The 26,279-nt window shown below is 45.2% G+C and overlaps 1 protein-coding gene across 1 annotated transcript; it reads left to right on the forward strand.

Annotated features, from left to right (window-relative positions):
* The first annotated feature begins 2,978 nt into the window (after positions 1-2,978).
* CDCP2 (CUB domain containing protein 2) lies at positions 2,979-24,872 on the forward strand. Its single transcript, XM_066624608.1, has 6 exons — positions 2,979-3,054; positions 4,548-4,895; positions 8,650-8,991; positions 11,484-11,837; positions 19,502-19,680; positions 24,555-24,872. Exons 1-6 carry the CDS (start codon positions 2,979-2,981, stop codon positions 24,870-24,872), a joined length of 1,617 nt encoding a protein of 538 aa, XP_066480705.1.
* The last annotated feature ends 1,407 nt before the right edge of the window (positions 24,873-26,279 follow it).

Raw genomic sequence — 26,279 nt, forward strand, 5'->3', positions numbered from 1 at the left:
AATGCTTGAACTGCATTTAAAACATCTGAATGTTGACAAAATTACTATCAGTCAGATTCAAAAAGCTACCCTGCTTGGTTCAGCACACATAATTCGCAAATATATTCAGGCCAGGTGGGGCCTGACTAGTGATTAATGCAAAGTCCAGCTAAAGAACGGGCCACTGTGATATGCAAGATGGTGGTGGTGGTGGTGGTGATGATGATGATGATGATGATAGTCTAGATATTATTATCTGATATGCAAGAAATAATAGTCTAGCAAAGCACTTCACTTGTATTATCTTGATGCAAATCTTACAGCAATCCTGGGAAATTAGCACTGTATTATTATCTCCATGCTGCAACCAGGGAGTGCAGGCTGAGAGGGAGGGGCTTGGCCAAGGCCACCCAATGTGTTCACATAGCAGGGGCAAGGCTTGCATTGGGGGAATCCTAAGTCACAACTCATACCTAAGTATTTCTTCAGTAGCTTCTCTTCAAGACGGCTCAGGCTCTTTTGCACAGTGGACGCTAAGTATTAACCCACGTTAAAATGCAGCTGCTTCCAGTTGAAATGAGGCTTTCCAGCAGGTACAAAACAGGTTGCTAGCACTCCACCAGCTATTTATTTTAACTCTACTGTTGACTTACCCTGTCAGCTCTCCATAAATCCAGAGGTAAATAAGACGGGTGTTTCTTTTTTTTTAATGGAGGAGGAGGCTAGAAAGAGAGGAGAAATCATTGCATTGAATCAGTTTTGTTCCCCATAATCCTACTGCTCAAACAACATTCTCCCCCTCCCCAAATATAACTGCTGCCCAGTGTCCTTCCTGCAAAGTTCTAGTCCTCACAGCATAAACTCGGTACTATAGACATATATTCTTGAGAGCTTTGGGCTTGTGTGCTTGGTGAGTCAGTAACAGTGAGACAGGGAGACACGGAACAAACCAGTTCACTGTGTCTACTTCCTTGGTTATGTAATAATAGCACAATGATGTTTGACTAAATGAACTCCTACTATGTATTGTACCCAAAAGAATAAATGAATTTGGATTTGTTCAGCTCATCACTTGCCAGAGCTTAAAAAGTTCAGTTTCTGAGCATAGTCAAGACACTTGGGTTGACCAGTAAAGTCCAATGCAGCTTAGTACCAGACGGAACTCTTGCCGCCACATCAACCTGCCTTCCTCTGACATCATCTTGAGTCCACTGAAGGGCAGGTGCCGGGGACAGGTGCTCCCACCATCTAAGGTCAAGTGGCAAATGCAGAAAGGACCATTTGAGTTGCGGTACCCCATCTGTCTCCAGAGAGCCTTGGAATAGCTCTGGGAGGCATGGGAGGGGGTACATTGCCCTAGTTACCACACCTTGAGGGAGTGCCTTAGAGACCTCTGAAAAGCACTTCTGGTTTTCAGCGAAGGTACCCAGCGGGGAATTATTAAACATTTTGGGGGGTGGTTAAAAATTTTTGTGCCCTCAGGAGCCAGATGTCTTAGCTACACCACTTCTACTGTTATGCCACTATTACACCACTTCTTCTGAGCTAGAACAATGGCTCATCTAGCTTAATACTTGCAACACTGACTGGCTGTGGCTTTCCAGGGTTTTAGACAAGGATCTTTCCCAGGCTGTACCTGGAGATTCCAGGGGCTGAATCTGGGACTTTCTGCAAACAAAGTAGGTGCTTTTCTCCTGAGCTACACTATTATGCCCTAAGTTGTCTGGTTCCTAGCTAGCTGTACTTTCTGTGCCAGGTGAAAAAAAAATTTTTTTATTGGCCCAGACCTTTGTATGCTTTAATTGTGCTACTGTAGTTTACATTGCTGTGATAGTTTTGTGCCTTTACTGTATCCTTTCCATTGTATTCTCCCTGAGAAACCTCTTGAAAGTTGGTATATAAATATCATCACTCAATCAAGTGTCAGTATATGAACTTTCAAAGTGAGGTACTGGTTGGACAGTGCAACAATCCTATGCATGTTTATGCCAGTGTTAAGGCCCACTGAGTTCAGTGGGGCTTACTTCCAATTAAGTGAGGATGGAATTGCATTCTTTGGCTCCTGCCTGCCTGCAGTTCGGGAAATGAATGTTCTTTGATCCTAAGATCTTTAGAGATCATAAATTTGTAATATCAAAGCCAAGTCAAGCCAAGGATTGCCAAATTTGTTCTTGCCTTGATTCTTTGCCTTTAAGACCAGCTTGCCAAGCAGAACATAAGCAAGCAAAGGTTTTCCAATCACTGTCTTCAGGCTAGGAAAACCTGCTAAATTTCTACATGTCGGGCCACTGTTAAAGGCATGGATAAAATAGGCAATGAACACAAGAGAGCTTCTTGGGGGAAAAAATCCAGCTGGGACCTGTTAATCAGCACTGTTCCCAATATTCACTTCAACATCCAGACAACACCCCTTAGAAGAAGGTCCTGATGTACACCGTTTTACCGTCATTAGCATATTCAATAACTTAGCACCTTCACGTTTTAGCAAGGGTTAGTTCTCCTTAATCTTCACATCTCTCCCACGTGTATCTCTTTCCTTTGTCAACAACTGGCTTTGTGCAGCAGGTTCCATATATTTTAAATCAAGCACGTTCCCCAGATGCATTTCCATGTAAAGTCTAAAATTCCCAATTTGGTTCCCTATCTTGAGTAGTGAACTAAATTATTTTCATGAGCCCTTCAGGGCATATTGTCAGCACAGGCTTACTGCAGTTATGCACCATATCCCAACCATTAATATCGCTTCCAAATATAGCGTATTGACAAGGTACCTGGTACAGTGTAAATCCTAGGGACATTTGATCCAGATCATTAAAACCGAGTGAAGGAAGCAAAGAACAGATCAGGTTACTAATTCAAACAAGCAATGAATTATTCATTCCATTATTAATTCGACAGGCCTCCAGCTATTTTTTCCCCTCTCAGATAGGCTGCATTGAGTATACTTTTGCTATCTCCTGGCACTAGGTCCATTTGTCTCTTCATAGCTGTGTCAAAGGATGCAGCAGATGCTTCTCAAACACCTTATGGTAATAACATTCCTGTGCATAGCTAATGGGATAAACACCAAGAAAGGTAAGGTAAAGTGGGGGAGCGGCTGTGTTTTGGGTGAGTTTGTGAAATCTTGTATGCTTTTATTTGGAATCTCTTGGCTTGGCTTTCCATAGCTGCCTGGGGTACTTGCCTTAAATCATTCACTCTCATGGGGCAATTGTGGTGTTGCTATGTACCGATGATGCTTCTGTCGCAGTTCTTTCAGGAGTTTGCTCAGCTTCTGCTGGAACCTAGGGCTTATACACTTGTCAGTGTAGCCTTACATGCCCCAAGCTAGAGATCCATGCGCAATCAGATCATATGGGCTGCCTTGAATTCATGCAAGGAAAGGAATGGCCATAAGCACACAAAGGAAATGTGCATGCGGATCAGCTTCCTCAACTGGAGCCAATGGAGAAGTTCTGTTTGTGCATTGGAGATCTCATGTCCACAAGAATACTCTGGATCAGGTGGACAAATTGAAAGTGTTAAGCCACTGGCTCCAGAATATTCCTCCAGCAAAATAAGTGATTTGAAGAATGAGGCCAAGGAAGTATTGGTTTCAATACAGCTACGGACAAAAAGATGTGATTGTTTGGCTTAGAGCCAGCTTTATAGCAGTGCATCTACACATAATGTTTTTTCATTGATTTTTCTTTGGATTTATTGCCGTAGGCATGTAAACAGGCCGTGGATAACAAGCAGGCCCAGTTGAGTATGGCTAAAGGGCTTGGTGAAAAGCTGAATGCATGGAAAAAAACAACCCTCTTCTTATGCTCCAGTCTGTGCAAGCAATTAAGATGCAGAGGAGAGTGAAATTGTGCCCACTGGCCCCACCCCCTTTGTCTGCATTGTGCAAAAGGTTTGGTGTGTGTATATAATTGTATACATGTGAGGTCTGTTCTCACACAACCAGGAACCCTTTTCGTGCAATGGTTCCAACTTACGCATTCAGATCCTGTGTGCATACAGTTGTATGTATGTATTGCTCACTTTCACATATCATTGAGGATGTGGAGGCCAGCAGAACACAAATTGGGAGCAATGAATTCAAGACTGCTGCGACTATGTAGGGAGGGTGGAGAATCCCTTCCTGCTGCAGTTATTAGGATTTTTGTTTTCCAGTCTGCTCAATCCCAGAAATTCTGGATGCTTTCTGTAAATGTAAAACATGCAAAATGCCAAACGAGGGCTAGCAAAATGGAGAATATGACATTGCCATTTGATATGTGTTGGGTGACAATCTGGACATACACCAAGGCTTTCTCAAGTCTGGTTCAGCATAACACAAATTGATTTCAATTTGGGGAAAGTTAAATGAATTAAATGAATGCGGTCAAAAAATATATGGGAGACCCACATTATAATAGGCTCATTGAAAGTACTGAGGACAAAAACCACATTAAGAAAGAAACTTTGCTGTGGTGAAATTAAAAAAGTACACCATGCCATGCATAGACTGTCCTTCAACAGTCACTGTGGGTTCTGGACTAATACATTTTCTGGATTGCTTTTCAAACATTTGTTTTCTATAGGCATTAAATGTGGTGGGGTTCTCTCAGCACCCCATGGCAATGTCTCAAGCCCCAATTTCCCCGGACTCTACCCCTACAACACAGACTGCATGTGGCTCATAGTAGTAACTGAAGGGTCTTCTGTTCTGCTCACCTTTCATCACTTTGACTTGGAATACCACGATAGCTGTGAATTTGACTACGTCATGATCTACAACGGGATCTCAGGAGACCAAGGAAATCTCCTGGGCAAATTCTGTGGCACCAGTTTTCCACCACCATTTACATCGTCTTGGAATGTCATGACTATAATCTTTCACTCGGATAACCACGTGGCCAGCCAAGGATTCTCTGCAGTGTACCAAAAAGGTTAGAATTGTTTTCAGGTGGATTTTCCTAAAAAGTTGGTCTGTCATGCACAGGTAAACCCAGTGCCGTCTTGTAAGTTCAGGGCCCTAAGGGGGAGGGGTAATAAACCTTCATGAGAATAGGATTTTAGTGGGCAGAAGGCGAAGATGTCTTATCTAGTCAATTGACAGCTGCTTTCAGGGTTGGCTCAAGATCTCAGGAGGTTGGCCATATGTCACCCTCCCTTATTCATCAGTGTGTCAGCTGTCCCTGCTTCAACTTCCTCCTTCTGTTCACAGCCTTTGAAGAGGGGAATGGAGCAGGAGAGGAAGTGTGAAGGAGAGGGGACTGGTGGGCTGAAGCAAGACATCTCTCTAACATGTTAGCTTCCCATAGGAAACTGGGATTTTTTTTCATGTTGGAAAGCATTTAATCGCAGGATTTCCCCACCTGCAGTCTAATGTGTGCAGCCCCATGAAGGACTGTACTGTAATGCAATATTTACAGTGTCTGAAATGTAGGCTGTTTCCTTATATTGATGGAATGGGTTGGGACAACAAAACTGATGCAATGCTGTGGCTTGGTCACACTTCACAACACACACACACACACACACACACACATTCTTATTTATTTAATATTTTTATGACCTGCCTTTCAGATCCACAAGTCAGCTTATGCGACATAATAAAAACACAATGAGGTCCCGGATTGCTATCATTGGGTTATTGCCAAGAGTCCACTGCAGTGCCCACTTCTGAGTTCTGAAATGTTGCTTACCAATCACTTTTGGAGACTTGTTTCCAGAGTGTTTGGAGGCTTTCGCTAAGACCTTATTTCAAAGCAGCTAAAATGGTTCGTATTAAACTGTGCTCCAGTCCATCCATGGCAGCCATTTTCAACCACTGTGCCGTGGCACACTGGTGTGCCGTGAGTGGTCTGCAGGCATGTTGCTGGAGTTTGGGGGAGGATCATTTGTTAGTAAGGCCGCTGGGGGATGCAAGCTCCTGCTGTCAGTGTGGTGTGCCTTGTCAGTGGTCAAAAATCTGATGGTGTGCCTTGACAGTTTTAGTGCCTTGTCAGTGTGTCATGAGATGAAAAAGGTTGAAAATCACTGATCCATGGCATCATGAGATAGTCCAGTTTTATTGTGTTTACTCTCAGTAATTTCAAGAAAAAATGCATTTAATTTACAAGTGTAAATGTTTTGGGTTTGGTTTTGTTTTCCTGTCAAGGGTGTTTTCTGAACACTCAGGTAGAGAGCTCTAGGAGTAGTATGGATTATTTCTGGCCCAGGGACAGGCAGCAACAAGAAAGGGTTTGCAAGCTTAATGCTGCACATTTATTGCTTCTTTGTGAATGCCTTGGCATAATTGGAAGCAGAAATTGACCTAACAATGGGAACCCAAGCTGTGATCTGCAAGCCATTTACTTCAGAGTAAAAACAGTTTATTTCAGTGAGACTACTCCAGAGTAAGTCATTTGAGGATGCTAGTCTCTGTCAGTAAGTGAGCACAAAAGCCAGTGGTTTTTGTTAACAGAGTTTTGCTGTCGAAAATGATGGTGGCTGACCTCCATGTCATGCAGTATTTCTCAAACTCTGTGAACTTGTACTGGCTCTTCCAGGCCTCTCCAAACCGGGAAGTCTCACTGGGGATAGTGTTTGTTCCCTTGCCCTGGAGGAAGACCAAGCAGTCACTATAGGGCTGGTGCAGGAATGTGCAGCCCCTTGTTGGCAGATCAGGCCCGGAAAGGGATAGGATCTAGCTGCAGCCTCTGCTGCTGTCCTGCCCCCTCCTGCGTAGGGGCTGTCCACACTCGCCACCACGCTACCCTCCCGGCCCTGCTTCACCCTGTTCCTGCCAACCCCTGCCCTGCCCCCATCCCTGAATGCCTCCCCATGCTTTACGTCATTTTGCGACAGCCATTGCCAGGGCCACATGCCAAAGACCGGTGCTATGGCCCTGGAGGATTTCTTCATTAGAGTGCTTTCTTCTCCTGTTTTCATGTCTTTCTTTTCTCCATGTCTTCCTATTTTAAAACTTAAAGATTTAGCTCATTGTATCCCTAACTCTTGAAATGGGCTGCAATAGTTTATATCAAATGTATAAAAACTGAAAAATGAAATTTTAAAAATCACAGATAAATATAAAATATACCTTACAGTGCTATCCTCTGCTTAGTGACTCAGAAGTAAGTCCCATGATTAGGATGACTTCGCCTCAGGTAAACTTGCATGAGATTGTAACATGAGCTACATATTGTCTCTCAGGTAGCCCTGGGGAAGGACATTGACCTGGTCCTAGACATTAACTTAGGTCCCAGGCACATGTCTTGGTTTGCTGAGCTGAGGCTTTTTGGTTAACCTCCTTTGACAAAAGTTTCAAGAGCAGCACCTGACTACTTCTGCTAAGGACATCTCCATCCCTGTTGAAGAAGTCCCTGAACTTTGCTTTCCCCCATTCCCCCTTGACTACAATCCTGAAGCTTACTAGCCAATTTGAGGTCTCTCTCTCTCTCTCTCTCTCTCTCTCTCTCTCTCTCAACCTAACCTTTTCACAGGGTTGTTGCAGAACGAAAAGGGATAAGCTACATGCAGTCAGGGTGTGTCTTATGCATAGGTTAGGTTCTGAAATCAGCCTGTAAGGCGAGAATTGCATATAGATAAAGTTACTCTTAAATTATAAATTCTGTAATTATAAAATCTTAAAAATGTGTACTATATGTACTATCTCTTTAAAAGCTAAAATCACACTCCAAGAGACATGAGGAAACCTAGACAATTGAGGGAACAGCAGATTCATTCTCCCATCTCACACTTATTCCTGGACATATGCTCAGTGAGTGGGTGGCATCACCCACACTATTTAAACTCTCCAAGTGCGTTTACTTGAATTCACACAGGTTAAATGCATGTATGATGCAACCTGGTTGTACATTGCTTCTCAAACACTTCAGAAGAAGCATGGGATATACACATGAGTTATAACATTTCCAATTGTGCACGGAAATACTATACTTTTGCACTACTGTAATACAGTGCATTCTATTGGGACTATCAAAGAAGATTTGGCTCATCTGAAGTTGGGCTCTTAGAGTTCTCCAAAATGTCACCTTGCTTTTGTCACTGGATGAACTGAAGCAGAGGGCACTTTTCCCTACAAAAGAACTCTTTCCTTTCTACATTTGGAGGATTAGGGTACAGCTACACTCTACACCCAGTTGTTAAAGTCTTTGTTTCCATTAGTGACTCACAGAGTCCACACACAACACACACATAAACACACAGGGCTGTGGGCAGGGGTAACAAGAGGTAAATGTGAACAACTACAGTTAAGTCTACTGGATTGCAACTGTGGGTGAAGAAACGATCAAAGGTCATTTGAACCAGCATTTTGGTAAATCTTGATTCTTGTACTTCATTATGATCAGGTTCTTAATGATTTGATTTATTTAATATTTCCTTGTATGATAATACATGTTATCTGCATATTCAGCAGTTTCTCTTGCTACATTATTTTTAGCAATTTTTTTTTTCTGGAATGCCTTCAGCTTGCACTCCATGATGTGGTCTATTAGGAGTGTTAGTGCAATGGAAGCTCACTGAGGTGCACACAGCCCTCATCCTCTATTTAGCTTCTCTTGTTTTGGTTCTCTTTTTTATTTGGAGAGATACCATAAGCATGGGAGTCTGGGTACAACCATTTCTGACACCTTTCAGAATTCTAAGCGAACCTCATGTTTTTTACAACCTGTTCTACTTTCTTGCTTCCAGATGTTTGTGGGGGTGTGCTCACCGGCCTCTCCGGATCAATAACAAGCCCCGATTACCCAGAGAACTACCCCAACAATGCTGAATGCCATTGGGTCATCCAGGCAACTTCAAATTCTATCATCAAGCTGATTTTTGTTGACTTCCAGATGGAAAACAATGAACAGTGCAATTTTGATTATGTGGCTATCTTTGATGGGCCTACCATGGGGGATGCACTTCTCAGTCACTACTGTGGGAATGTGAAGCCTCCAGACACAGTTTCCTCCACACATAAACTGCTGGTTGTGTTCAAGTCAGACTTTAATATAGCAGGCCGAGGCTTCAAGGCGTATTTCTTTTCAGGTACAGTAGAAAGTTCTATGTTTATGATATGCCAAGGGTAAGTGATAAGTATGAAACATTCTGTGGCATGCCCATTAGCACAGGAGGTCAGTCTGAGAAAAAGGAGAGAGAAAGAGAGATCTACTGCCCTTCCCACAAAGCAGTTGCTTTTGCAATTGAGAGAGAAATTCTGACCTTTCTAAAGTAAACTAATGGCATTGCTTGCACTGGAGTTAAGATTTTACTCTTTGAAGCTATTATGATTTTTAAACTTCTATGATGCATTCCTAATCAATGAGATTCATACAAAACTAGCCCCAGGCAACATTGGATCAGAGTCTAATGTACATTTAAAATCTATTGAAGTCTTTTTGCAAGCTGACCATGCCTTCTCAATGTCAAGCCACATCCTGAGATTCACCACATGCCGGAGAACTTTAACTTTTGATTACTCTCCAAAGCTGAGATCTCACCACACTGACGCCTACTCAGAAGGAAAGTGCACCCCAGAAAATGGTGTGACAAAATAACATTGTGACAACTTTGCTACATCCACAATGAGCAAGGGAATTAAGACAAAGGGGCAAACTACACTTTCAGGATACCTTGTTGGCATCCTTCAGTCTAAGAAGACTCTGGTATCGCACTCTGAATAGTGTTCTGGAACAGAGTGTCCTCTCCAGTGCACGAAGCCTGGGTAAAGTAGGTATGGAGGATAGGTTGTTTCCCATGCAGCAAATCCCCCCTCTCCACGTCGCTGGAATGGTCCAATGGAAAGGCAGAAGCCAATACGGTTGGTTCCAGCAACGTCGCAGGAGTTGCCAGAACGTGACTGTGTTCAGCCATGAACTGCCTCAGGGACTCCGGCTCCTGATTTTGCCTCGAGGTTGACTCCTGAAGCCTTTTCCATAACTGGATGTAGCCACAAGGCAGTGGAGGTTTGGGATCAGAGTTTTCCTTCTCTCAGATGAGCTGCCTTCCCAGGCTAACAAATCCCATCTACCCGGTGGCTGTTCAGTCGCCTCTTACGACAAGTACAGCCAAACTGAGGGCCTATTATTATCCCCAGCCCTCAGGGGACACTTTCAGGATAAAGAAAGTGGTAATGTATTTGTATGCTGCCTCACATAAAAAAACCTCCCTAACTAAAGAAAGCTAGCAAGTAAGCGAGAAGCATTGTAGTTTAGTCTATTCTCTGAGAGTTAACTTTCTATGGACAGGAAGTTTTTTTGTTCACCTTCTCCATGAAGTGGTACAGTCCTAGGAAGACTGTACTATGCACATTGTCCCATAAAGAGTCAATTGGCTCCCATCAAATGGAGTTTCTGTCACAGGATCTAAATACGTCTCTCTTTGGTCAGATGTTGAAGAGTGTGAAACACGCTTCAAGCATTCACTCAGTGGTTCTTTCTGACATAAAACAGCTTATCTGGTGCATGTTGTATCTCCAGCAGTTGCACAACCTGGAATGCCACCTGATGCTGCCTCAGGTCCACAGGCTCTGCACATTTTTTTTAAAGCAGCTGCTTCCTGCACTTCCGGTGTGGTTTCTTCACTTGTGGAAGTGCAGGACTTCCATGTTTGATTTAAAGGGACAAAGGAGCTCCTTAGTTTGCAGTCTCTGTAAATCAAACCAGAAGTCTGAAGAAAATGCTGAGGAGCAAGGTGATCCACTCTTTGCTGGTTTTTAGTGGGCACAGAGTGGATCTGTGCAGGTCATGTCCACAGCAGACTGGAGGGAGGCTTATAAGATGGCAGACTCAGGGTGAAGGGTTTCCCTTTCCCCAATCTGCTGCTCTCTCCCCCTCTTCAATTTGCCACTGATACAATCCACATCACCTTGCCTAATGGATGGGCTGCCCATGAGTATCTCAAAAACAGCACTGGTGCTAGGTTGCTGGAAGCCCTGGGGGAAAGACTGCACTGGGCTCCCTCAGAGGTGCATTGGGTGCTGCCACTGCCACCATTATTGAGGAACCAGGGGTTGGTTCTGCCAGGTGGCTCCTCTAACAAGCCTCGGCCCTTGACCAGTGCTCAACCTGTCCACTGTCTCACACCACTCCTGAACCAGGAGCAATGTGGGCAAAAGATAAACGGCACTCTTGACATCATGCAGTTACAGACTGTGGCTTACATCTTGTGCCACGTGCATCAGCATGCATCTAATGTTTAATTGACCCATAGCATGGTGCAAACTGCATTGGCACACACTCAATATCAAACCGTCTGATGGTATTGTGGTCATACAGGCAAAGGCTTATATAGCTGCCGCTCAGTACCAGCTCTTCCAATGGGGACAGCTTTCTGGGCCCAGTTATTGTTCATTTTGGGCCACCACTTGGTGGCTGGTCCTTCAGCCTTACAGCCAAGGCTGGGTGGAGCTAAGGCGCAGTGGCATTTTTCACTGACAAGGGGAGCAAGATGCTCTTAGGAATTTCATTAGCACTACAAGAAATCAAAGTGAATGTTTTGGCTGCTTGACTTGTATCACATTCCCTTTCTTCTGTCACCAGGTGCATGTCAGGAGGTATTCACAGCCGTCAAAGGGAATTTCTCCAGCCCTCAATATCCCAGCCTGTACCCCAATAATATCAAGTGTCTCTGGACCATCCAGCTGCCCCCAGGATATCGAATCAAAGTCTTCTTCCTGGACTTGGATCTGGAGGGGCGGAACAGCCTGACAGATGGCTGTGATTATGACCATCTGGCTGTGTTTGATGGAGGCACTGAGAAGGCGTCTCTGCTAGGGAAGTGGTGTGGGAGAGAAATGCCGTCTCCGATTATATCCAGCAGAAACAAACTGCTATTGGTCCTTCATACAGACCGGAACACAGCCAACCGAGGATTCTCAGTTGCATACGTTGGAGGTAAGGCACTTTGATCTCTTTCACCTAGTTTTTCTGCAGCACATAATTTTTTCCCCCCTTTTCAGTCTTTATGAGCTAGAGAAAAGCACAAGTTTTCGGGTACATATTGTGAGAAACATGCTGTGAGTTCTACATGTTATGTGCCTGTTACAAGTTAGAAGGTGTATGTGCATTGACAGCATGGCATGCAAACTATATAACAATGCAAAACAATAACCACTGTGATCAATATTTTGCAATTTGTGCGCAATGTCCTAACACTACCCCTGGTCTACAAGCTTCCTGTACCTTGGACTTTATTTCATGCAAAGGAGGGCACTTTGGGCTCAATCCTATCTAACATTCCAGTACTGATGCAGCTGTGCCAATGAGATGTGTGCTGCATCCTGTGGTGGCGGGGCACAGTGGGGCACAGAGGTGGGGCACAGAGGCCTCCTCAATGTAAAGGAACATTTGTTCCCTTACCTTGGGACAGCATTGCGGCTACATTGGCACTGTAAGGTAGGATAGGACTGGATCCTTTGTCACATGCAAGCTATTTAATAAGGTGCATAATTTAAAAACAGGCTCTGAAATACCTACTTGTCTCTTTTATTTTGACCGTACCAAGGCCCCAATCCTATTCCCTGTCAACAGTGCCAATGGAGCTGCTCCAAAAAGGCACGTGCTGCATGCAGCAGTGGAGGGGCCACCTCCCCCTGAGGGCAAAGGGAGGTAAGTAAAAACATTTATACTTACCTCTGCATAAGCCCGAGGCTGCTTTTGGGTCTCCTCAGACATATACCACCTCTTTTGGTGGTCTATGTCCAAGGAAAGAAAGGAGGCAGGGAGGTCTGAAATGGAGGTGATAAGATTCAGTATGCACCATTGGCACCAGATCCATCCCTCTTGCCCCCGTCCCTGCCCAGTTACACCCACGTCCTCTCACTCCCTCCCCCTTCCCTCCCACTCACTCCCCCACCACTGACTTATCAAGTCCAGCATGCACAGCTGCTACCTCTTCTGGCAGTGTTCACAGAATGGGCACCAACACTGTGTGCACCATTGGTGGCCATTTTACAACAGCGGAAGACTGTTCTGCTGTCGTAAAGCTCCTCCTCCTGACCCCTCCTCTTGACAGCCCAGTCCTGGAGAGGACTGGGCTGAAAATGATCTTGATCTCCTGAGCAAATGGAGTATGGCCCGTTTGGATGAACAGAGAATGAACAAACCATTTCTCTCTGTGCAGCCAAATTTTACTTTGCCATTTACTTACAGTATTGTTTGCTTCTTGTATTATATTGTCTTTCTAAATTAAGATGAACATGATAAACTTTGCAGAAGGCCAGCTGCACATCAATTAAAATTATATCTCTCATTTAAGAAATCAAGACTTATTTGCTCTGCAGCTAATCTTCTGCAATACATTTGCTCTGTCTTGTCACACTTTGGTTTGTATTGTATCAGCTGAACCCTCGTGGCCTAACATGTAGATGGTCATGCCTTTGGTAGGTTTGGGCATTTTAAAAAGAAGTTATTTCCTGTTCAGTAGTTTCGATGTATTAAGTGTTGGGAAGTATGTGCTTCTTTCTAAGGTTTCTTGCAGTTGTGATAAACACGAGAAACTTTGTAAGAACTGAAATGCTAGGAAAGGACTGTAAAGATCTGACTCTTTTGCCAGCTAAGAAAAAAAAAACAACAGGTAGATTTGCAAAAGATCAGTTGCAAATTAATGAAGGTTACAACTGAAAACCACAACCAAGCAAATGCATATGTCCATTGCTCATTTTTATGTGTGAAAATATAAATTGTCCCAGGTTCTAATTTTTATCATAAATTAAAGAATGTGAGCCAATCAGAGTGCTTGGCTTCAACTTTACTTTTGACCTATGAACTGCAAAAGTCATCTGAGACTCATAAATCTCACTGTTGATGAGACTGCAAGACATGGTACACGCATTACAAGCATATCTCTCTCTCTCTCTCTCTCTCTCTCTCTCTCTCTCTCTCTCTCTCTCTCTCTCTTTCTCGCAATGTATGAACAAGTATTGGCTTTTTCTGCTTTTTGGATCAGTTCCACATAGGCAGATTCCATGTACATGTAGACAAATGCATTATTCTAGCAACCACTGTGTATAGAAAAAGTTTAGAAATGTCAAAAACAGTAGAAAGATCATGCTCATTTTTTGTCAGCCTTCACTTCCATACCCCAAAAGCTGGACAGAGCACATCATTTTCTGCACTTTAGGTGATAACCTATGGGTGAGGGATGACTCATCATATTCTCTCACAGGCATTCCTCCCCACCTATTTATAAAAGTACTAACAGAAAGTACAAGGTTTACATGTGTTTGCAGAAATGGCTTGCACCGCATACCTGTTGTCTTTGCTCTGGGCCAATTGTCAACACGAGGAGTGACCTTTTGTGTTGGGTATTAGGAAATGAAAAGCAGGGGAGAGCTGCACCTTCCCTTTGATAGTGGTGTAGCTAAGGTAGTGTTGGGGTTGTGATTACAAATCTAATTTATTCAGAGATTTCTCATTGAGCCATGATAAATGAACTCTGAGTACAAAAGGATGATAGAGCTTCCCAAACACTGAACTTTTGTGCTACTGTATGAGCATAGCTTCCCAAAATCACGTGTAGGAACAACTGTGGTAGTGATGGTAGTCTCCAGGGACAACGTTTGTGAGGGAACTCTTTGAGGCTCTGCACTGTGATAAATATTAGAAGCTTGACTATGGCCAATGAACTGACCAGTTTGTTCCAATCAATATGCGGAATTCAACCTTCATTCAAAGTTTTCAGGCCCTTGTGGGCCCTTTAGGGTCATCAGATCACAATGTGCCAGCCACAATGAAGCCAAACTGGCAGGATTCCTCAACCTTTAAAGCAGTATCTGAATTACATGTGAAGGGGGGCAATTCCACACAATTATTAAAACTAGAACGACATGCCAGGAGACAGGCACATGGGTGGGAATGATTCAGCGGTCTCATCCGAACCAGTCCTCAAAGGAAGGAATGAAGACTCATTAAAGGGAAGTAACAGGCCCAGCCCAAGAGGAAATGGTGCCTGATGCACTGCAGAAATTCTGCTGCCTCCTCATCACTGCAAACAGTCCCCATGCCTCTACCTTTTCCCCCTGGTTCAGTTTAGAAGTGAAAGAGGTGGAGGCAGAGAAAGCCATGAGAAGGAGAAGTGGCAGTGCTTCTTCCAGCTTCTTCTGCCCTGCTCTGTTTAAAAATACACAGTGGTAGATTGTGGAGGAAGAGGTAAGGAGACAAATGGGGGCCAACAGAGGTGGCCGATGGGCATTGGATGCCACTTGTACACACCTACCACTTGAGGCAGCCCTCCTTACCTCGGTTCATGGATGGGCTGGCCCTGGGAAGTAGGCAGGCAGAAGAAGGGAAAAGTGGCGAAACTGCAGACTTGTGGAAAACCACTACAAAGTTCAGACTAGGGTTGCCAACCCTCCAGAATTGATCTGGATTCTCCATTGACTACTGAAACAATCCTGGAGATTTGAACAAGGCATCTTGGTTTAACAACAAAATATCATATTCTTTTCAATATGTCAGAAAAAAAACAAATCTTGAGGAATAACCAGTCAGAATTGGCAATCCTAGTTCAGATCCACAGTGAAATTATCACAAGAGATCCACTAGACTCCAATCCTAAATCCTAGTTACACTGCTAGGGGTTACAATCCTAGGTAACACTGCACTAGGGGTGGAAGGGAAGTGGGGAGGGGGGAACAGGTGGTGGGTGGAAGAAGGGGGAGGTGATGGGGCAAGGAGGAGGACAAATTAGGCCTGGGAAGAGGGTTGGTTCAATGGCAGCAGTACCTACTGAATCCTAACCCCCTACCCAAGCCCAATGCATCTTCATGGGACCACACAGACTTGTGCCAGCGACATTGCTGGCACAGGTTCAAGTTGACTCATGGGCACTGTTATGTATGCAAGTTATGCAGGATTGAAATCCTGCATAACTGATTGGCCCAGAGTTATTGCTGGCCAATTGGGTGATGGATCGAAATCCTACCATCCGATTGGCCCTCTAGTTAATGTTTCAACTGTACCAATCATGGGAAGTCTGGGCGGAGCTAAAGGATATAAAAGCCAGGGGTGTTTGCCTTGTGTCAGATTCATTCAGATTCATTGCCAGGTCCTGTTCTGAAGATGTAATAAACATTTTGAGCTGTTATCTCTATGTCTTCCTTTATTCGCATGGACCCACCATATAACACTGGCGACGAGGATGGGATTTGATTCCTCCATGCTTAACAACGCTAGGGCCAAGAGCTGATTTGCTTAGAGCTGATCCATCACTGGGGAATTGTTGCCCCAGACAAAGAAAGAAAGACCTGCTTCCATAAGCCTGCTGAGCTGCCACGATGACCACCTAAGGTCACATGGAGGAATTTGATCCACTGTCCCCAGAGCTATGGAACACTTATGCAGAACGTCTTGAGTTCTTCCTTGAAGCCAACACAGTCAAAGATGCCGCCCTAAAGCAGGCCACCTTGCTCAGCGTCTGTGGCTCTGCCACTTTTGAAATCACCCAGAATCTCGTGGCACCAGCAGAATTAAGGGCTACCAGTTATAAGAACATCACAGCCCTCCTGAAGAATCACTTCTTGCCCCAGCCATCCTGTATTGCACGCTGCCATGCCTTCTACAAGCGAGATCAGGCTGCCAGTGAGTCTGTTCCAGCTTACATGTCCGTGCTTCGTCATCTTGCACGAAGAAGTGAATTATAAGACCTGGAAGAAATGCTTCTCGACTGGTTCGTATGCGGCCTCCAGGATGAAAGGATTCAGAGGAAGCTCTTCGCGAAGGAAGAGCTGACCTTTCAAGAGGCTATCAAGGAGGTGCTGGCGTTTGAAAAAGCAGAAGCAGCAGCAAGGGAGATTCGTGCCTCTCACAGCCCAGCCACAACTCAAAAAGCTGAGGCAATTCACCATGAGGATGCAGCCTCAGACCGTTTGGAAGAAGGGGAGGTGCTACGAATTAATCGAGGTATGTTGAGATGCAATGATTGCCAGGAACCACAAGCACCTAGACCCGGGGCCTGGCAAGCCTCCGAGGTCTCCAACCTGCACCCTTGTGCCAGCTGCGGGGAACCACATGAATGTCGGAGTTGTTGGTTCTGCGATGTGACTTGTCGAGTCTGCGGAAAGAGAGGCCATATTGCCCGCGTTTGTCGCAGTAAGCCTTCTCGGGCTCGGAGCCAGAAAGTTCTTCAGGGGTCTGTCAGCCAGGAAGAGCTCTACACTACTTCAGTATACCCCATCCAGAGCATCTGTTTGCCAACCAAGGAAAAGGTACATGTGACTGTAGAAATTCAAGGGTCTCCCTGCGTAATGGAAGTGGACTCCGGATCAGTGCTCTCTATAATTTCTACAGACTTTTCAGCACCTTTGCCCTAGAATTTGCCCCAGCCTCAAGCCGCTTGGAGGCCGCTTTTGCTTACTTTAGCCTGAATGTGGACATTTTCAGGGCAACCGCATCCCCGTTCAGGGCGCAGGTAAGTTTCAGGTTTGTTATAAACACTTTGATGGGCTCCTGGATCTGGTGGTTGTCAAGGGCCATCGCACCAGTCTCCTTGGCCTTGCATGGTTTGATCCTCTTGGCGTCCAGGTAACTGGGGTCCAGAGTATGAGCAAATTAGACTTTGATGCTGACGGCATTCATCCTGCACCAGACAGAACTTCGGAAAGACCACCTACTTCCAAGATACAAGAGGCCATTCGTGGGTTCAGCCTGAGTGACCCAGTCTATGTTTGGAACTATACAAATGGCCCAGCATGGATCCCAGCAGTCACCAGTCCTGTCACATACGAGATTGCCATCCAGGACGGCCGGACTCTCCATAGTCATGTGGACCAGATGCGCCACCTCCTGGCTGACTCAGCACCCGCCACGCCGATTTCAGTCCCTGGTAACCAGCATCAGGTCTTGCCACAGACCGGAGAGGCCATCACTTCTGATGTGTTACCGCGGGAACCGGAGACCTCCCTGGACTTATCTGAGCCACCTGATGTCAGTGCACCTATGGGGAATCCCTCTGCCATAGCTGTGCCAACTCCAGAGCAGACTAAGGTACCAGAGGTCCTGATACCAAAGCCTCGCCGCACCTTGCGAATGCGGGTACAGCCCCGCCACTCTGAGGACTATGTTTGTTAACCTTGAACAGTACTTTGGTGGGGAGGGGTGTTATGGATGCAAGTTATGCAGGATCAAAATCCTGCATAACTGATTGGCCCAGACTTATTGCTGGCCAATCGGGTGATGGATCGAAATCCTACAATCGATTGGCCCTCTAGTTAATGTTTCAACTGCACCAATCATGGGAAGTCTGGGTGGAGCTAAAGGGTATAAAAGCCAGGGGTGTTTGCCTTGTGTCAGATTCATTCAGATTCATTGCCAGGTCCTGTTCTGAAGATGGAATAAACATTTTGAGCCGTTATCTCTATGCCTTCCTTTATTCGCATGGACCCACTATATAACGGGCACAGTGAAGGTTTATCCCAGGAGAAGGGGACACAAGTTCTCTCCCCCTTGGAGGCCTCTGGAGGCCAAAACTCCACTGTGGGATGCAGCAGATGCCACATTGGTGCCACTGCATTGCCGTGTATTAAGTTAGGTAGGATTGGACTGTAGGCCTCAGAGGCTGGAAGCACTACAACGGAACAAGGGTCAGGAAAAAGGGAAGAGACTCCACAAGAACATTTTGCCAAAGCTCCCAAGGACTGGCACCTGTTGGGGAACACAGGCTGGTACTTGGTTTTTAGAGATTTTGGGAGAAAATGCTGCACTGGACTCCATGGCCCCATCCCTGGTGGCACACTGGGGGCACACCAGAACCAAGGGTTCAGAAGTCAGTCAAACCAATGGGCCCTTTGGTGGGCATTGGTCTTTGGCCAGTTTCCCAGCTGACTAAAATCTGATGTACCTCTGGGAGGATATGTGTGGATCTGGGCTGGAATGACAAGGTAGAATATGTAGGCCAGCTGGACTGAGTTTGGCCTTACTCCTTGTAGATTTGGGTCAAGCAGTGGCTGTTTTTATTTATTTACTTAAAAGATTTTTTTACCACTTTCTCAACGCTCACAGCACTGTAAAACAATAAAATTACAATGCCACATACTTAATAAAAACATTAAATAATACCAATTAAAACAACATTAAGTAAAACCAATTAAAATGATACCGGAGCAGATTAAAAAGTGTAAACACAGCAATAACATGTAATCAAAACAGTACAAAGCAGCAACCAGTACCTATAGGTGTTGAATTAAAAAGGGGCCCCCAAGAGGTCCACTCTCTTTGAAAGCAAAACAGAACAAAAATGTTTTTAAACCCTGCCAGAAGCCATATAAAGAGGGGGCTGTCCTCAGGTTCTGTGGAAGTTGGTTACAAATACAAGGTGCTACAACCTAAAAGGCCCTGCATCTTGCTGCCGTCTCCTTGGTTTCAGATGGTGGTGGAATCCTAAATAGGGCCCTATTGTATGTAACTTCTCTGGACCTAGTGCTGTGCTGGGCCCAGTGACCAGTGTCTGGCCTCGACAATTTGATCCACTGCATGGCTCTGAGGATGCTGCTGGCTGTTTGTCATTAATCACCTAAGATTTCAGAGAACATTCTTGCTTTGCTTTGTTTCCCCTCTTGCAGTTGTCCCCATGAACGTCAGCTGCACACGGACAGATTTTCAGATTCAGATTGCTACTCAGTCACTGGCCCAGCTGGAGCGAAATAAAATATATTTAGGGATACCATCTTGCCCTGCCCAAGTGGTTGGTTTGAATTTTAGGATACATGCAAGGTTTGAAACATGTGGTACAGAACCTCAGGTAAGTGACCTGTGGAAGAAGGCTAGAAATGCATTTATTAATGTCATACCCAGGCAGTGGCATTGCAATAGGGGGGCAGGGGTGGTCTGCCCTGGGTACCAGCCTCAAGAGGTGCAGATAGCTAAGGAGTGCTAGCATCACTCCCACTCCAGCTGCACCAGCCTCAGACATGCTGAGCCAGAAGGAATCTTGGTTGTTGCCAAAGAGCAGTGGGCATGCAGACCGCAGCTGGAGCTGATACACACCTGCAAATGTACCTGGTACATCACAACTGGCTTCTCCTCCCTCCAGCAACAAAAGCATGGCAAGTAGAAGTGAAGTGATGGTGTGATGATGTCACCACCTCACTGCCAATCTTCAGGATTGCCAAGCTTTGCACTGGGTCAGGGTTACCAACAATTCAGGCCTCACACACAGCAGCAACTGTGGCATGGGAGAACAATGAATGTCTTTTGGCCCTGGACTTGAATTTATTGTTGGGGCATCCTTTACTGAGTATGTATTCTAGAGACCTGGAAAGTGAGGTCCTTCTCTGTCTGTATTATTTATCAGCTCCTTGCTCTTGGCCTTTTGCTTTGATTGGTCAACACTGCCTGTTCCTGCACAAGTTAGGATCTTGCTGTCAGAAGGGTACTTAGGACGAGGGGACATAAAAGAGCTTAGTTGGAGCTAGAACATCATGGGGTCAAGTTGCTTTCTTGGAGCCATCTGAGATCTGATAGCTCCAACCGCTTTGCTATGCCATCCATGTAGCCACAAAAGTTTTGTAATTGGAACACCCTGCATTTTTTATATCTCAGAAACAGTCATAGAGAAGTTCAATTTGGGTTGGAGCCACAGCACATGGGAGGGGGGCCCTTACTCCCCTCTCACAGCAATTCCCCAACTTAAGCCATTTCTGCCCAACGTAGCTTATACGAAACAGGGATCAAATGCGTACACCTGTGGGTTGGGCAGAAATGGGTTAAATTGCCCCCAAGCTGCTATTAGTGGCAGAGAGAAAAACTTAGAGAGAAGAGCTGTGCCCATAAGTTTCCCCCCACAACTAAGACCACCTTTGAGAGGGCACTATAGATTGGGGCCATGGGACACAGGATTAGCCACTGTCTCGCCCTGTGTTCCAGCTCCAATCCAAATTGCTGTTCCTTCCCACAGCTGCTTTTTGAGATAGAAAAATGTGGGGAATTCCAGTTACATAAATTTGGCTCTTAAAACCGTGGATTAAATATCTTGCCCCAGGCCAAACTGTGGAAGAGAACATGGAAAGAAAAAAATTCAGCTCCCAATTTTAAAGGTCACTTTCAAAGAACCTTCAGGCAGAAGACTGGCTTGTCTGCCTGCCTTAACTCTTCTCTTCTGTGAATCCACAAGATGTGAAATAAATACTTTTTTAAAATTCAGGCAGAACAATTGCCTATCCAGTGGTTCTCACACATTTAGCACTGGGACCCACTTTTTAGAATGAGAATCTGTCAGGACCCACTGGAAGTGATGTCATGACCGGAGGTGACATCATCAAGCAGGAAAATTTTTAACAATCCTAAACTGCAATCCTACCCACACTTAACCCAGGAGTAAGTCCCATTTACTGTCATTGTTAAAAGAGTATACATAGTAGTCTGTTAAAAGTACAGGTCTGTAGCAATTCCCCAAATGCAGTCACAGCCCATGGTAGCATCAAGCCTAATATATTAAAAATAAAACAGTGAAATGAATGGGGACCCACCTGAATTGGCTCATGACCCCCCTAGTGGATCCTGACCCACACTTTGAGGAACACTGGCCTAATCTGTATGTGAATGCATCACTTTGTTTTTGATAACTGATATCACAGGCTAGACCAGCCATTTTCAACCACTGTGCCATGGCACACTGGTGTGCCGCGAATGGTCTGCAGGTTTGCCATGAGAGTTTGGGGGAGGGTCATTTGTTAATAGGGCCAATGGGGATGTGAGCTCCCCATCAACTGCCCAGTATGCCTTGTCAATTGTAAAAAAACTGATGGTGTGCCTTGATCATTTTAGTACCTTGTCAGTGTGCCGGGAGACGAAAAAGGTTGAAAATCACTGGGCTAGACATACAGTGGCCTGACTGGGTGTTCATTCACTGTTGCTTTTTGGGGTTTCACGAGTCTGAGAACCTCTTCTTCCAAAACCAGCACTGCTAGCTTCCTTTGTGCACCATTCTCTCTTTGAACTGTGTTCCAAACAACACAGTCCTGGAACGAGCTGGAATCCCCAGCGTGTATACAGTGCTGAAACAGAGACGCCTGCGTTGGCTTGGTCATGATGTGAGAATGGGCGATGGTCGGATCCCAAAGGATCTCCTCTATGGAGAACTTGTGCAGGGAAAGCGCCCTATGGGTGGACCACAGCTGCGCTACAAGGATATCTGCAAGAGGGATCTGAAAGCTTTAGGAATGAACCTCAACAGATGGGAAACCTTGGCCTCTGGCATTCTGCTTGGAGGCAGGCTGTGCAGCATGGCCTTTCCCAGTTTGAAGAGACACTTTGCCTACAGACTGAGACAAAGAGGCAAAGAAGGAAGGCCCATAGCCAGGGAGACAGACCAGGGACAGACTACACTTGCTCCCAGTGCGGAAGGGATTGTCACTCCCGAATTGGCCTCTTCAGCCACACTAGACGCTGTGCCAGAACCACTATTCATAGCATGATTCCATAGTCTTTTGAGACTGAAGGTTGCCAACAACAAGCATTTTAATGCATGTTCTGATAAAGGCATACATTGACTAATGTATGAAGGCGAGCAAGAGTATAGGATAACTTTAGAGCAAGAAGAATGATTCACCAGCAGAGAGGCACTCATCATCAGACCACTCATATTGATTTCTTTGCTGTCTGGTCTGCATTCATATCATATGCAAGTCAGATGGAATCTTCTACATCTCTGCTACTGAAATATAAAACAATGTGCATAGATTAAATGTCACAAGAAAGGCACATACTTCACTCTGCTTTATTAAATGGTGGTCCTTGTTTGATGTGGAAAAATATTGCATCTTTCCTTTCCTCCTTCTGAAAGCTTGTGAAGCTCTTGAGGGTTAGATGCTGCCTTATGTCTTTTCTGCTTGCACCAGTTGAACTGGTTACCCATTTGTTTTCAGGTCCAATTTAGGGCACAATCCTAACCCCTTATGTCAGTAGTTTCCAGCACTGACATAAGGGCAGTGCAGCTCTGAGGTAAGGCAACAAATATTCCCTTACTTTGAGGAGGTCTCCGTGAGTGACACCCAACTGCAGGATGCAGCACATCTCACATTGGCACCGCTATGCCAGTGCTGGGAAGCACTGACATAAGGGGTTAGGATTGTGACCTTTATGTGCTGGTTGTGACCTTCTTAAGCAGCTTATGATCTGGGACTAGGTTATTTTAAGGACTGCCTGCTTCATATGAACCTAACAGAGTACTAAGAATTATAACTCAGACCCTACTCTCTGACCCACTGCAAACACAAATCCATTTGGTATGTACCAGAGACTGGGTCCCTTCAGTTGTGGGAGAGCCTTTCTGTGGAGTTTGCCAAGTCTTAAATAATTGTGTAAAAACATTCTTAGTTTGCTTGACTACTCAATTCCCTCATGGGGTTGCTCACCTATCCCCTGATGGTCATCTCTACATGCAGTCCCCCCCATGGGGGGGACTCACTCATACTCTGTTCATCCTCACCATCACCCTCACTCATCATCTGCTGACAGGCCTGAGGAGAGGAGGGCAGGGGACAAAATCCCCAGGGCCCTTGCTTGCAGGAGGCCCAGGCCATGACAAGACAAACTATACCAGTGGTCGCGACCCACCATTGGAACAAAAATAGGTCACTTTGCCCTTAAGGGGAGTGACCCATAAATGCGTGTCCCAATGGCACCGTAGCACTTGTGGTGCCGCAGGCACCCAGGCACATTTCAACATACCTGGTTGACTGTGCAGCCTCCTGAAGGATCCAGGAGGCTCACTGCCCCCTCCATGAGTCTCCCCTCTGCTCTGCGGTTAGAGCCCACTTCTGGTTTGGTGTCGGAGCTACAGAGTGCATCCGAAACTGGAAGTGGGCTCTGACTGCAGATTGGAGCTCACTGAAGCAGACAGGAGGTTTGCAGAGGGGGCTGCAAGCCTTCCGGACCCTCCAGGAGGCTGCACAGTCCCCGCAGGTATCTTAAAATGTGTCTGGGTGCATGGAGTGCTGTGATCACTGCGGCACTATTGGGACATCCCCTCATCCCAGTCCCTGCCCTGTCAAGACTTGCCAGTGCTTCTCAGATTCCCAGAGAGTTTGAGAACCACTGAACTATACAGTACAAAACCAATTTATTACAAAATAAATTTGGCTACTTCAATCTCAGCCTATCCAGGGCTGCATTTACACTACAGCTTTAATCCACTGTCAGTGCACAGTGCATTGCCCCAATGCATTTAGGAAGGTGAATTCAGTCAGGCATCTTGCCTCAGGCCCAATGCCTGCTCTCAGCGACCCTGCCTGCTGGTGCTTTCGGTGCAACCACTGCCACAAGTACTGTGAGTTCAGGGCTCGGCTCAGCCAGGTGGGTCTCTGATGGGCATGGACCCTTGGCCAGTATTCCACTTGGCCAACCCCTCACACTACCCCTGCAGACTCACTGCTTTGGAAGATTTATTACTGGCACAGAAAAAGACAAAGGTTGACAGGTTACAAATTTATACATTTATAAATTTAAATTATAAATTATTATTATTATAATTAAAAATGTATAAATATATTATAATTAAAAATATATAAATATATATATAATTATTATAAATTAATAATTATTAAATTAAACACGATACATTTATAAATTTATTACACTAATCCCTTCTTTCTTTTTTCAAAACTCGCCTCCTAGAAAAGAAACAACACATCAGTAATCGTCAGTATCCTGTATATAGACTTTTCGGATGAAAACCGGGAGGACATTCACCAGTATGAAGTGCAGTGTGAGCCTAAAAGGAAAGAGGCCTCCGTGAATCTGATCTCTGGCTCCAATCCCTACAGGCTGAACCAGTATGCTGAGAATCTCGTAGAGTCTCAACAGCAGGATGTAGAGGCAGCAGAAGCCTATGAGAGCAAGAGCCAAGACACAAGTGATATTGTGTTCATCAGCATCTGCATTCTTGCTGGTGTCCTTATGATAATTGCCATTGTTGGGCTAGTCTTGTTGTAGGACATCTATGTTTTAGCAGGATCAGTCAATGCAGAAACTGGCCCTGCCCCCTCATCCTGTTAGTACTCTTTCTCTACCAGCTCCCCAAATGCATAAATGAGTGGCAACTTGCATTTGGTCCATACGAGTGGCAACAAATTAGGGACCATATGCTTTTTTTGTTGTTGCTTTTTTAAACAATTTGACATTTGCACAGTTACTGCTATGCATGCCTATACCCCTACACATCAATAACTGATCCCATAGGCAAAACATATGAGTATGGGAAGGAAAGCTCTGTGTATTACAGGAGTGATACCCAGCTTTAGGAATTATGAAAAAAGTGTTTGAAAATAAACCAGTAAGTAAGATAGAATGCCACTCTACACACTTATAGTGCATCCGCATGTAGAGTACTCTGCGTAGTTCAGTAAACCAACCTCTCGAAGAATATCATAGACCTAAAATATAGATATATAAAAAGAGCAATTAACATTACTAGGAATGATGGGGCACCTTTTCTTTGAAGAAAGACTTAAGAAAATGGAGCACTGTGCTTTAGAAAACAGGATTCGCTAAGGAGAGGCGCAACTCTTCAACTGCTCTTTAGCCCTCCTGATTGTATGAAGAAACTAATGATTAAGGAACATTAACAACTAACATATCTGCATTAAGTGATCTCAAGTATGTACCCCTTGTCCCCTGTGAGAAGAGATCACATGGCTTATACATTACTGGAAAAAATCACAGCAGTCTGTAAGAGACCTTGCAATACAGTACAAGCATTATGTTGTCTTAGCCTTGGCAGGTTGGTGTGTTCATATGTTTACAGAAATACACACAGCTTTTTCATAGTATAGCTGGCACTTTGAATTAGAAACCAGCTTCTGACAATGTGACAAAACAAAGTTCTGAAACAATTCAGATTGGGGGGGGGGGTAATTTGGTAATGGGAACAAAAAAATTGACTCAGCGCATTCATTGGCCCATGGAGGCTAGATTCAGTCTCTGCGGGGGCCAAGCTCAGCCGGTGCAGGGGTCTAGGGAGGGCGGATGGAGGGCAGGGTGGAGGCATTTTGGGGTGGGGGATGGTGGGCGGTCAGCAGGCCCATGGGTGGGCGGGCAGGGAGTGGGGGATGGGGCCAGGACTCAGCTATTATGCCAGATTCTAGGCCCCATTCCCGGGCAGCACAGAGTGGTTCCTGGCTGCCTCATTCTGTTCAGATCTATGCCACCTTGTCAGGTGGCACAGATCCAAGTAGACCCATTGGGGCTGCTGTGACTCTCACCAGGGTAAGAGGAAAAGATTCTCCTTGCCTCGGCCAAGCCTCAGCCAGCCCCAAACTTGCGCAGGATACAGTGCAGGCCTGCTGGCCTGCCTGTTCCTGTGCAAGTTAGGATTGTGCTGCCTATTACTGATCTGAGGTT

This window comes from Tiliqua scincoides, chromosome 4 (assembly GCF_035046505.1).
Source record: "Tiliqua scincoides isolate rTilSci1 chromosome 4, rTilSci1.hap2, whole genome shotgun sequence".
Taxonomy (NCBI): Eukaryota; Metazoa; Chordata; class Lepidosauria; order Squamata; family Scincidae; genus Tiliqua; species Tiliqua scincoides.